Source organism: Tenrec ecaudatus, chromosome 1 (assembly GCF_050624435.1).
Source record: "Tenrec ecaudatus isolate mTenEca1 chromosome 1, mTenEca1.hap1, whole genome shotgun sequence".
NCBI lineage: Eukaryota > Metazoa > Chordata > Mammalia > Afrosoricida > Tenrecidae > Tenrec > Tenrec ecaudatus.
This window is the reverse complement of record NC_134530.1, coordinates 6,530,447-6,543,626: the sequence shown is the minus strand read 5'-3', so window position 1 is coordinate 6,543,626 and position 13,180 is coordinate 6,530,447. Positions and strand designations below refer to the sequence as shown.

At 57.8% G+C, this 13,180-nt stretch overlaps 1 protein-coding gene across 1 annotated transcript; it reads left to right on the top strand.

The window, feature by feature from the left end:
• Positions 1-4,230: 4,230 nt before the first annotated feature.
• On the top strand, positions 4,231-12,927 carry DENND1C (DENN domain containing 1C). Its single transcript, XM_075535720.1, has 20 exons — positions 4,231-4,274; positions 4,545-4,664; positions 4,917-4,986; positions 5,151-5,231; positions 5,327-5,392; positions 5,481-5,534; positions 5,624-5,734; positions 7,060-7,160; positions 7,236-7,281; positions 7,383-7,484; positions 7,581-7,706; positions 8,405-8,509; positions 9,509-9,599; positions 9,701-9,741; positions 10,092-10,163; positions 10,987-11,031; positions 11,108-11,215; positions 11,785-11,846; positions 11,977-12,219; positions 12,295-12,927. Exons 1-20 carry the CDS (start codon positions 4,231-4,233, stop codon positions 12,866-12,868), a joined length of 2,262 nt encoding a protein of 753 aa, XP_075391835.1. The 3' UTR covers positions 12,869-12,927.
• The last annotated feature ends 253 nt before the right edge of the window (positions 12,928-13,180 follow it).

The following is a 13,180-nucleotide window of genomic DNA, read 5'->3' as shown; positions in this document are numbered from 1 at the left end:
GTTGATGTTCCCAGGCTCTGTCTGTCTCACCCTGACTGGCTGTGTGCCTTTGGCTTTTCCATGCATCCTGGAGGCTGTCCAGGATGTGTGTGTGTGTGTGTGTGTGTGTGTGTGTGTGTGTGTGTGTGTGTGTAGGGTTCCATGTGAATGAGAAAGGGGGGTTAGGAAGAGCCACATTTTCAGGACTGTGGATTCTCAGCTGCCTCGAGGGTGGTGGGGCTGAGGAGGGGCCCAGGCTGGGCTTGATGGTGGACAGCAGGCAGGGCCCACCTGCAGAGCAGGGTGCTGGCCTCAGCCTGCCCACCTTTTGCACACTCACCCCGGTGAAGGCAGGAGGCAGGATGCCTGGGTCTCTTGAAGTGGGTGGGGGCAGGGGCCTCCTCCGGGGACGTCACCCATTAAACTTCCTCTCTGAGCCACACAGGAAGCTGAGCCAGCCGGGGCCCAGCCCCTCGCCAGCACAGGCCCCCAAGACCCCTGGGGAGAGGTCCTGTACACAGCCCTGCAGGACCATGGGATCCAGCACTGAGTAAGCCCCCCACCCCCATCCTTGGGACCAAGGATTCCCAGAACTGGCCTGGGCAGAGGAGAGCTGGGGCTGGGTAGGCCCAGGGAACTGGCGCAATCACCTCAGGGGAACCCAGCAGGTTGCCAGGATTAGGGGCAGGGCCTGCTGCTTCGCCCTCTGGGCACTGAGTTCCCAGGCCCCTTCATCCCCCACTCGCCCCTGCCCCCACCCCTAACTGTGATTGGAGCTTTCCCCATGAGCCGGGTGTGTTAGACAGGGTTCTCGAGAGAAACAAAACCAAATCTGGGTGATGGTGACCCGGTTCCAGGGACCGTGGGTATGGACTCCGGCTTAGCTGCGCCATTGAGGGTGAGCAGTTAGGTGTGTCATTGTCCTGGTGTGAGAATACGGTGCTGGGAGCCCCAGACCCTGATCTAATGTTCATCTCCACCCTCCCTCGTCCTTCGTCTTCCTGGGCCTCTCTTCCTCTCTCCTCCTGAGCTCTAGGACCCAGGGGTGGGAGCAGACAGAGGCCAGGGCAGAGATTATGAGTTTACAACCCCAGGGCCTTCTTCCCTCGCTAGTGAAGGGGGTGGATCGGGCAACAAAAACACAAACCCCCTAAGTCCAAGCCAACACCGAGTGGGGACCAAGTCATGTGTCCCAGAACAGGACAGCTCCACAGGACTTCCTGGGCTGAGATCCTATGGAAACACATGCCAGGCCTTTCTTCTGCGGGGCTTTTGGGTGGGCTCAAGCTTCAGGTTGGTGGTGGAGAGTACAAATGGTTTGCACCCCCCTCCCCCTGGGACCCCAGTGTGATCACAAATCCCCAAACTAAATCCAGCGCCTCCAGTGGATTTCAGCTCAGGACAATCCCGCACGTGGAAGGGCACAGCTGGGCTCCAGGGTGGGGGGTCCTGCGCTGTCCTAGGGCACACAGTCAATTGAGGAGGCGGAGTGCGGCCTTTCAAACCCACCCACCCCAGTAAGGCCCTATGGGGAGAAAGGCCACAGCCCTGCAAAACTCGTGGGGCAGGCAGTCTTACTTTGCACACGCGGGACCACCATCCAGCATCGCCTGGACATTCTTCCATCCCACCGCCACCGCCACCACCGCCACAGCCGAGTGGGTTCAAACCACCCACGTTTGGGTTGTGCAGCCAGCCACTGGCAACGCGTCCTGCACCACCCCGGGACGCCCCCAGGGGGCGTGCGCCTGAGGTGGAGGTGCAGGTCCACCACCAGGACCCCACCAAGTCACACCCGGGACTCAGACAGGGTCTTGTCTCAAGCCCACAGAGTGGCTGGCAAATTGGGCCAGGCCACGCACAGCCGTGCTGGCCAGCTGCACAGGTGTTCTCGGGGCACGACTGTCATCTAAACGACTGTCATCTAAAGCCCCAAGCTGGGTGGCTGAACCCATCAGGGATCAAGATAGAAATCCAAGACCCAAGGGTCCCAGGGCGCTGACTTCTCTGGAGCCGCCTGGGGAGATCCTGCCTTGCCTCTTCTAGACACTAGGGGCAGACATGCCGGTGCTCCCCGCAGCTGCTGGCTTACAGCTGCCCCACTCCAACCTCTGCCTCTGTCCTCACCTGGCCGGCTCTCTTGGGCGTATCTCTCCTTTTGTCAGGACACCGCTCAAGATTAGGAGTCACCCACTGCCAGTATGGCCTACATCGGCCTAAGACATGTCATTGGCAACCACCCTGCTCCCAAATGAGATCTCAGTCACCAGTGCCAGGGGCTGAGCGATCACAGTTTAACCCCACATCATGAACATGGACCCTTGCCCCTGCCCAGCTGCACACACAAGGCCCCATCTTGTCGGACACACACACAGGACAGACACCATATGGGATCACAAGCTCACACACACACACACACACACACATCATGTTCTCAGTCACACACACAACACACAGAGCAGGCACCCTCTCAAGTAAACCATGCCACCTTGAACTCAGCCACAACATTCTCTCTCTCTCTCTCTCTCTCTCTCTCTCTCTCTCTCTCTCTCTCTCAACACTGATGCACACAAGTGTTACATAACCACATACTACTACAAACGCCAGGGAGGGCACACATTCAGTCACACACACAACAGGCACGCAAGGTCACACACCCACGCACACTCAGTCACAGCTTGTGCACAGCCAGTCCCATCCATGTGGGCTCACCAAATGTGTTGGGCTGTCTTGGCTAGAGAAGCAAATCCAGGGAGATTCATATGTGTATAAGAAAGAGCTTTATATACAAGAGCAATTAAATATTGAGAAAACATCCCAGCCCAGTCCAGGTCAAGTCCATAAATCTGGTAGACTGTATGTCTGATACCAATCTATAACTTCCTCTTTAGACTCATGAAACACATGCAGAAAACAAATGCAGGAAGATAACAGGCCAGTGGGTGGAATGTCTCGTGGATCCAGTGGTGGTGGAAGCCTCTCAGTGCTGGCGAGGGTCTCCACATGGCTGTAGCACCTTCAGACTCATTGTCAATAATGTCTCCCAAGGAGTGAACAAGTGTCCTGACTCCAGCCAGCTATTTATCTCATTGGCGCCTCCAAATGAGGTGATCAAGCTGTGACCTGAGTGGCAGGCTAGATTCTACCCTTCCACAAGTCGACATCAGATTATATTAACTGCCACATGTGCCAACCCAGTACAACTTGAGTCCATAGGTCCCATGCTAGCTGGAGCCCTCTTCAGCTGCAGGTGGATGTGGCAGAAAGGTGAAGCAGGGAGCTTTCAGGCCGGTGGGGCAGAGTTGAGTGTATCCATAGTTGGTGGGAACATGGCAGGGATACAACAGACAAAGAGTCCCGGCCAGCAGGGTGAAGAGCCAGTGAGAGAGGTTTCTAGTGTGTCTCTTATAAAAAGGCCACACCCCCAAAGAGGCATCCCCAGGCTACCACCTGATTGACAGGTTTGACAGGTACCTTAAACTTGGCATAAAATCTCACTTACCACAACCAGTCACACCCTTATGACCAGTCACACCCAGGTACACACTCAAACACACGTGGGCATACCCAGTCCTGAGAGTGCACAGCCAGTCAGACTCGGTCATACCCTTGTGTCCATCCAATCACATCAACCCCATGCTCCTTCACTCCCAGTCACACCCAAGCACACACTTGTGCAAACCCAGCCACACCGAGGCCCAAAGGAATGCACACGGCCATGCATAGTCACACTCACAATCACAAACCGTTAGGACCACACATGCACACACACGATCATCACATGGGTGCAGAGTAGCAGACACCCCAAACACAGAAGCAAAACCAGTCCCAGATCCCCTAAGCCTCTTCCTGTTCCACAGAGGGAGCCCCCCTGCCTTGTTTGACTGGTTCTTCGAAGCAGGCTGCCCAGCCTCCCTCAAGGAGGGTAAGTAGGGGGCACCAAGAGAGTGTGGGTGAGTGGAGGGGAGCCTGGGTCCTGAACTCACTGACCTGCTCTCCACCTAGATCCCCCCATCTTGCGGCAGTTCCCCCCAGACTTCAGGGAGCAGGTATGCAGGCTGGTTCCTCCCACTTCCAGGGCCAGAGCCAGCTCCCCAGGGAGAAGGGGGCTGGGGCTTTGGGACTGGAGCTCAGTGGCAGAGGCCCAACCAGGATGGCTCAGTAGTCTGTTCTCTCTCTCTCTCTCTCTCTCTCTCTCTCTCTCTCTCTCTCTCTCTCTCTCTCTCTCTCTCTCTCAACTCATAGGAAGCCATGCAGATGGTGCCCAAATTCTGCTTCCCTTTCGATGTGGAGAGGTATGGAAGGGAGCAAATGCCTGGGGGCCCAGGGACCAACACACCCAAAGGCCCCACACATCTAGGGGCCCACACATCCAGGGCCCCACACATGCAGGCACCCATACGTCCTGGGGTCCACATACCCAGGGCCCTACACACCCAGGGGTCCACACACCCAGAGACGAGGGAACTCAGATACTTGGGGACACAAAGACCCGTGTTATTGGGGGTGGCTGTGGGTCTGGGAGACAGGGTACCCAGATTTCTCAGAGTCCTCTCCCCCTGCAGGGAGCCCCCCAGCCCTGCTGTCCAGCACTTCACCTTCACCCTCACGGACCTGGTGGGCAACCGCAGGTTTGGGTTCTGCCGTCTGCGAGCTGGGGCCCAGAGCTGCCTGTGCGTCCTCAGGTGCGGGCCTTCAGTGAGGGCTACTGGGGTATACCCTCAGGGTGGGACATGGGGCCCAGACTGGGGGGTGGGGGATGTGAAGGTGCATCTCCAGGTCTGAGGCAGGAGATATGCCTTGAGGTGTGGGCCTGGGCCCTGGGTTAGGGGTGTACCCTCAGGTGTGAGCCATGGGGACCTGGAGTGAAGGGGGGTAGGGGGACCTAGACCAGGGCTCACTTACAGGGAAGTCTCTCTTGTCTCCCCTTCCCCCAGTCACCTTCCTTGGTTTGAAATCTTCTATAAGCTGCTGAACAACGTGGGGGACCTCCTGGCCCAGGACCAAGTGAGACCAGTCCCCTCCCACTAAAGCCAGCATCAGCCCTTCCCTACCATGCCCCACCCCCTCTCAGAACGCTTTCCAAGACCTGCCCAGAGCCCCTTGGCCTCACCCAGACACACCCCCCCATCCCCAGCCTGAATTAAGCCTCCCACCCCACACCCACCTAGATCTCAGAAGTCGATGAATTGCTTCAAAACCTCCTTCAGCAGCCCCTGCCTGGACCCCAAACCTCAGTGGGGTTGGAACTGGTGAGTGATCACTTTCCTGGGGAAGGGCCCCAGGTGGACAGGGGGCTGCTCCAGCGCTGGGGACAACAGCACAGCAACCTCCCACTCACCTCCAGGGTAGCGGTCTGACCATCTCCAGTGCACACAGCATCCCAACCACCACCCCCAGGAACGACAAGCCGGTGAGTGGGACTTGGGGACCCTAGGGGACCGGGCACCCAGAGATAACCGGCCTCTGAGTAACTGGTCCCGCCGTTGGTCACCCACTAGCTTTCCTGCTTTGTGGCCCCTGATTCCGGCCGCCTGCCCTCCATCCCTGAGAATGTGAGTAGGGGGCTGGGAAGGGGCTCAGCGGGCTGACTGGTAGAGGTCCTGGCGGCCGCCCGCGCCCAGCGCTCTTCTCTGCTCTTCAGAGGAACCTAACGGAGCTGGTGGTGGCGGTGACCGACGTGAACATCGTGGGGCTCTTCGCTGCGCTCCTGGCTGAACGAAGAGTCCTGCTCACCTCCAGCAAGCTCAGCACCGTAGGCGGGGCCAGCGGCAGGGGCGGGGCGGCGGGCCTGAAGCCCAGGCTCCTAGGGCGGGGCCATATGGCACGTCTCTGACCCCGCCCCCTCGGATATTGAGGGCTAGTTGATTACTTTAAGGCGGGTAATCGGTAGGACCTGGTTCTGTTCTGGAACACTGGGTCCGGGCTCCACCCATTATGGATCAAATTAAGCCTAGCTCCGCCCTCCCGAGAGTGAAGTGCAAATTCAAACCGAGCCCGCCGCTGGCAGTGGATTCGGACCCTTTAAGGCAGAGTGGAACTGGGCCAGAGCTGCCGGTGGGTTTGAACTGCCAACCTTTTTTTAGCCGCGCCTAATCCCACCACACTACTAGGTTTTCTGAAACTAACTCTTTGGGGAAATAGCTAGCCTCACGTTTCTCCCAACAAGCGTCCCCATGGTTCCATCCAACCCAGTCCAAACTCAAACCCACTGCCATCGAGCCAAGTTGAATCCATAGCAATCCTGTATAAGAGCTCCAAGACTGCAAATCTTTATAGAAGTAGACAGCCTTGTCTTTCTCCAGAGCAGGAACTAGTGGCTTTGAACCACTGACCTGTCGGTTAGCAGGCCAGTGCACGCCAAAAGCTCCCCCAGTGCGAGCTAACCCCCATGCTCATAAAAAAACAAAATATGAAACTCACTGCCATTGAGTCAGGCGAACTCATTGTGACCCTATAGGACAGGACGGCTCCTGGAAGCTTCTGAGGCTGTAAACTATTCACAGGAGTAGAAAGCCTCATCTTTCTCCCACATACCGGCTGGTGTTTTTGAACTACTGACCTTGAGGTTAGAAGCCCAGTGTGAAACCACTGCACCACCTTTTAGGCCACCCAAAGACTGCTCAATTCTAGCAGCTCCTAGGAGAAATACTGGGAAGAACTTGGATGCTGACTCCACCCCCCTATGCTCAGGACTAGGAAAGGGCTAAATAATGGTCACTCCGGGTAGGCGGGGCTAGGTGGTGGCTTCACCCGCCCCCTGCGGGCGGGGCTTGGAGGACTGCATGGTGGTGGCTCCTCCCCTACGGGGGTGGGAGTAGGGGGCTAGATTATAGCCCCTCCTCTAAGGGGCAGGACGGGGGTGAGGAGGGAGGCCTGCAGGGTGATCACGCCCCCTATGAGGAGGGATCAGAAAGGGTTGAGCCCTAGCTCATCTCTTTGGAGGAAGGGTCAGTGGGGGGTGAGTTCTCGTTGCCCCCTCCCTTGCCTGACTTTGTCCCTGACCCAGTAGCGCGGGGGAGGCGGAGCTGGGGAAGCTGCTGTCCCAGGCCTTGACTTCAGGGCCCCACCTGTCCCCAGCTGACTTCGTGCGTCCACGCATCCTGCGCTCTGCTGTACCCCATGCGCTGGGAGCACGTTCTGATACCGACGCTGCCTCCACACCTGCTGGACTATTGCTGGTGAGGAGCGGGAGCAGGGAAAGAGGCCTGGGGACCTGAGGGTGGCCGCGCATGACATCACCCCTTGGTCCGCAGCGCGCCCATGCCCTACCTCATCGGGGTGCACGCCAGTCTCGCGGAGGTGAGTGGAGGCGGACTCGCGAATGGCAAAGACGGGAAAGCTGCCTCCCTCTCCATCCCCTGGGAGCCTGAGCTCTGAGCAGCCACCCCCACCTTCTGCAGAGAGTACTTGACAAAGGCCTGGAGGACGTCGTGCTGATGAACGTGGACTCCAATACCTTGGAGACGCCCTTTGACGACGTGCAGGCGCTGCCCCCGGACGTGGTCAGTGTCGCCACAAACACACACACACGCCCTCGGGCCATATCGGGAAGCAGAGGCCCCATCCGCCCACAGGCCTGAGTCCTTGTCCTCATCCAGGTGTCCCTGCTGAGGCTCCGGCTAAGGAAAGTCGCCCTGGCCCCTGGAGAAGGAGTGTCCCGTCTCTTCCTGAAAGCTCAAGCCCTGCTTTTCGGGGGCTACCGTGACGCGCTGATCTGCAGCCCGGTGAGCACCTGTTGGCGGGGGCGCGGGAGAGGGGCTTCGTGCGTCCCTCTGAAAATCACGACAACGGTGACTGACACCTGGCATCCCCTGAGCACTTAGTCTGTGCCTCTATTTACTGGCCTGTAAAACGACTCCAGCAGCATGTGCAACCCAGCCCTTAGAGCCAATGCCAAGGAACCAGCTAATGCATATTAATGAGTATATGCAAAGTTCTTGGAATGGCTCCTGGCACCTAGGAGCGGTGCGTGAACGCTGTCCTCTTATTTAGTGAGATGAATACAATTACGGTGCTATTTATAGACGAAGGAGCCCAGGCTCGAGGCCCCACAGCTGGAGAGGGTGGAAGCCACGCCTGCTGCCTCTCAAACCCACGTTTTTCACACCTTTTCTAGAAACTCGTTGCGGGGGAGGGTGGACTCAACTCTCTCCCCTGGCCCCGCCCTCCGCCCCATAGTAGCCTGCTTGTCCCCCACACCCCCCTCCACGGTCTGTCCCCCCGCCACAGCCAGAGAGTGCACGTGAGCTCCCGAGTCAGGTCCTCTGCCCACAGCCAGCCCTCCAAGGCTCCCGCCGCCCTCGGGTCAAAGCCCACACAGGCACACGGAAGGTGCTCAGTGTTTGCAGCAGAGGATGAGTGGGAGGGAAGAAGCAGGGCCCCGGGGGACACAGGGAGACCAAAGAGTGGCTCCTTCTTCCAGGGCCAGCCCGTGACCTTCAGTGAGGAAGCATTTTTGGCTCAGAAGCCCGGGGCGCCCCTACAGGACTTCCACCGGCGGGCGGTGCACCTGCAGCTATTCAAACAGGTGCTGGGGAGGGTCTCTTCCGGTCGCCCAGGAGGGGCGGGACCAAAGGAATGGTCCTAAATCGAGAGGAGGGGCCTAGTGTAAGGGGAGGGGCTAGACGGACTCAGGGGTTTCTGGGAGGAGCTAGGCTGGAGTGGACTTCTTGCATTCTTGTGAACCTGAGGGGTGGGACTGGGCGGACTACTGGGCGCCTGGGGACAGGGCAGGGCGGGGGCCAAGGGGCGGGGCTGCATGGTCTCTTTCTGTCTTGGGGGCGTGGCTAGAGAGTCTTGGGTTTGGGGCATGGCTAGGGAGACATTTTCAGGAGCAGGGCTATGCTGAAGTGGACTTTTGCATTCTTAAGGACGTGACGGGGCGGGGGCAGAGGGGTGGGGCTAAATGGTCTCTTGCATTCCTGGGGGCGGGGCTTGGACTAAGGGTGGGGACCGGACGCCTGGGTCTCTGAGGTGAAGCTTCTGTGGCTGGGGCAGGCTGCGACAGACGCCAGGGATCCTGATCTCAGGGACTGGAGCAGATCGGGTGAGGTCTCCCACTCTGGGTCCCCCAAGTGCGAGGCAGGGCTGATCCCTGAGTGGTGCCGGGGTGGACTCGATTTTCTGACGGATGAGGCTCTCAGGGAAATTGAAGTGGAACCAAAGTCGTGGATTTTCCAGGAAGAGGGTTCTCTTTGCTGACTCCGAAGGGAGCTGGGTCCAGACTATCAGCTCCCTTTGGGTGGAGGAAGGAAGGGGGGGCATGTGATTACCAGGTTTTGGGGGAGGTTGGGTTCTCGAGCCCCTGAATGTGGGGCCGGATCGAAAGGGCGGGGGTTGGGGGGGTGGGGTGGAGGGCTTCCACAGGTGGGATATCTGACCCCCAGAGGTGGCACCCGGACTCCTGGTTCTTTGAGAAGCAAGAAGACCAAGTCTTGCGTCTCTGGAGGGGCAGGAGACGGTCGCTTCCAGGCGCTGCGTCCTGGCATTCAGAAGAGGGTCTCACCAGACTGTTCCCTGTCCCCAGTTCATCGAGAGCCGGCTAGATAAGCTCAATGCCGGCGAGGGCTTCTCCGATCTCTTCGAGCAGGAAATCACCTGCAATGAAGCCTCCTCAGGTGAGCCCTAAGCCTGGAATCCTCCCCACACCCCTCCTCCCTGCCACCACCCCCCCACCTCCCCCGAGGGCCGAGATAACCTCTTTCTCTCCACACCCCAGCCACGCTTCGCTCCTACCAGCTCTGGGCCGACAACCTTAAGGTAAAAAAACACCACCCACTCTTTACCTCTGAAGATCGTGAATTTATTTCATGCCAACCTAGCCACCCTGATGCCCACTGATCAGATTCACTGCCATGGGGTCCATGCCGACTCATAGTGTAGAACTGCCCCTGTGGGTTTCCGAGAAAGTACCTCTTTCTAGGAGCAGACAGCCTTCCTGTTTCTCAGGCGCAGTGGCTAGTGGAATTGAACTGCTGACCTTTCTGTAAGCATTAACACCACCAGGGGGAAACTGAGCCGGCATCACAGAGCAATACATGGGGGGTGGGGGAAGAGGTGAGGATCCAGACCCTGGGACCCATGCTGCGCCCACGGATGTGTCTCTGCAGAAAGGCGGGGGTGCCCTCCTGCACTCGGTCAAGGCTAAGACCCAACCAGCCATGAAGAACATGTACCGATCGGTAAGACAGGTGGAAAGGCGGCACCCCTGGAGGGAGGGGGGAGGAGAGACGACACAGAATGTTCTAACTCCACACACATGGTTAAATGCAAAAAAAAAAATTTTTAATCAAAACTTCCCCAGCAGTTAAACCTTGAACAAGTTTCCCCTTGCATTCAAAATGAACAACCAAGACTCCAATCCCAGATTTTGCCCTTGTGATTCTGACCTCAAGTTCAGTGTTTGGGAGTGAGGGGTGGTGAGGGGGGAGGCCGGTCAATTTCTGCAGCTACAAACTGGCCACTGGCTTCTGGCCTCAGCCTTTAGCGCCCTGGACCCATTTTTCCCACCATTCAGGATTGGCCAAGCTCATTTACCTTTGGAGTCTCCCCCTTCCCCACCCATCCCTTAGAGAAGAATCATTTTTTTAAAAACCCACAAACAATTGTAGTCCAGGGGACTCCAATCTCGGGGGGGCCACCCCATGTCTGTCGGAGTAGGACTGTGTGCTATGGGAATCGGCTGTGGCTGATCATTTTGTTGCTGCTGCTTTGGGGAAACAGAGGGCCGGGCCTTTCTTCCACGGCACCTCTGGGCAGATGGGAAGTGCCTTCTGAGCTACCCAGGGGCTCCTCTCTTCCCCGGGGGATACTTCTGAATTAGCCAGAAGGGACAAAAGCTGTTGCTGAGGTGGTACATGAAGGGAGAGTGAGCACAAGGAGGGGGTGTGAACTAGGGAGGGGCAGGTGGCAAGGCAGATGGAGGACAGGTGTCCCTGGGAACAGAAGGGGTGACTCACACACCCCGGGGTCCAGCCACCCACCCACTCCTTGGCTTTTCCATAGGCCAAGAGTGGCTTGAAGGGGATGCAGAGCCTTCTGATGTACAAGGTAAGCCCAGCTGATGAGCAAGAGGGGTGGAGGAGAGTGGAGGAAGGGGTTCGAGGCTCACCCATCCTCCTCCTAGGATGGGAACTCTAGCCTCCTAAGGGGAGGCTCTCTGAGGGCCCCGAGCCTTGCCAGCCGCTCAGACCGTCTACAGCAGCGCCTGCCCATCACCCAGCATTTTGGACAGGTAAGAAAGACCCCTCTTGCCTTCTGCCCATCCTCACACCCCAGTCACCTGCTGCCAGGTGGTGCCACGTGTCAGAGGAGAACTGGGCTCTTCAGGGCTTCTAATGGCTGGTTTTTCAGACAGCCAGGCCTTTCTTTCAAGGTGCCTCAAGGTAAATGCCAACCTCTCAGCAGCAAACCCTCTCACCATTTGCAATCCACTGCCCTGGTCCCAGACACACCCCAAAACTCCAAATCCCCTGCCACCAAGTTGTTGCTGACTCACAGGGTAGAGGACATGGTAGAACTGGCCCTGTGGGTTTCTGAGACTGTCACTATTGATGGGAGTAGAAAGCCTTACATTCCTCCCTTGCAGTGGCTGGTGGCTTCTAACTGCTGGCCTAGTGGTTAGCAGACTAACTTGTAACCCCTAGACCCCCAGAGCTCACAGGCACATGCATTGCCCTGGAATTAGCAGGGGATTATCTTTCTCTCCAGGGACCCCTTCTCTCCTCCCCCACCCCAGGATTTGCACCACTTCTCCCAAATGATTGAGTCTGCCACCCTACCTTCTAATTCTGTCCTTTGTAGAACCGGCCCCTGCGCCCTAGCCGGAGACACAGGCTGAAAGAAGAAACTTCTGAGCCTCCAGGGTATATCTGTGGGGCAGGAGGCTGGGATGTATGGGGTGGATAAAACCCATGCCCAAGACGCACAGGGGGTGGGGGTTGGGAGGTCTGGGGGGCCTCAGACAGATAGCTGAGACTGTCTACCCTGGGCTAGGATGCCCCCTCTGAGCCCTGAGGGCAGTGAAGGGTCGTGGACAGAGGAAGCCCTGGACAGCAGCTTCTTGGGGTCTGGAGAAGAACTGGATTTGCTGAGCGAGATCCTGGACAGTCTGAATGTGGGGGTCAAGAGTACAGGGAGTCTGCGGCCCAGCCAGAGCCTGGACTGTTGTCATAGAGAGGACTCGGACAGTGGCTTCAGCCTGGTGAGACACCCCCCACCCCCACCCTCCCTTGCCCAGTCAACTTCTGTGGGCCAACCACATCTCTGTCTTCACCCCACCCCCACCCAGCTTGACGTGTCAGGAGGAATAAGATGGCACCCAGAAGAGGAGAAGCTACCAGAACACCAACCCCTTTCCCTGCCCACCGACCTGCTATCTCATCAACCCCCCCAGGCCTTAGATGCCTCAGAATCCATGAAGAACCTCCATTCCCAGCTGCCCGCCGAGTCTAGCCCAGTTGCCCTTCCTCTACCACAATCCTCACCTGCCTCTGCAGACCCAAGCTGCCAAGGGACCCCAGAATCCTGCCCTCCCACCAAGCTCTCCCCCCTTATCCTATGTCTCTCTCCTCCACACAAGGCAGCCGAAGAATCTGGAGTCTGGGAAAGCCAGGAGTTAGGGCTCTCCACCACGCCCACCCCTCCAGAAAGCCCCCCACCTCTGCCCTCCCCAGAGCCCAACCTTGATACTAACTGGATGCCCCAACCCCAGACTGTTTCCTCAAATGCCAGTTCTCTGGATCCCCCCCAAGATCAGCCTTCCCAGGGGCTGCTGGTGGAGCAGGCTCCTCTCCAGCCCCTCATAGAGCCAGGAGCCCCCAGGACCCAGCCCCAGGCCAGGAGCCAACCCAGAGTCTCCGAGCTAAAGAAATGCTTTGAGGGTTAAGGTTCAAGTATCTGACCCTGAATAAAGGCACCTAAGGCTATAGCTGGTCTATCCTACTGAAAAGCCCCACCCCTCATCTCTCTCCCTCTAGCTGGTTCCCAAACCCACCACCAAGTCAATTCGAACTCATAGGGATCCGATCTAGAGTTTCCCAGACTGTAAGTTTTTATAGGAACAGATCACATCATCCTTCTCCCGAGGAGTGGCTGCTGACTTTGACCTTGGGGTTAGCAGCCTGACAACTAACCCTAACCCACAGTTGTACCAGGGTTCCAGTTAAAGCCTCCCTCCTCCAGGAAGCCCTCCCTTGAT

Excerpts from the sequence above, each read along its gene's own strand:
- DENND1C (XM_075535720.1), top strand. The coding sequence starts at position 4,231 with ATGCAGATGGTGCCCAAATTCTGCTTCCCTTTCGATGTGGAGAG. Across the intron at positions 5,393-5,480 it reads CCCCCAGGAACGACAAGCCG|CTTTCCTGCTTTGTGGCCCC; the intron begins GTGAGTGGGACT and ends GTCACCCACTAG. Across the intron at positions 7,161-7,235 it reads CACCTGCTGGACTATTGCTG|CGCGCCCATGCCCTACCTCA; the intron begins GTGAGGAGCGGG and ends CTTGGTCCGCAG.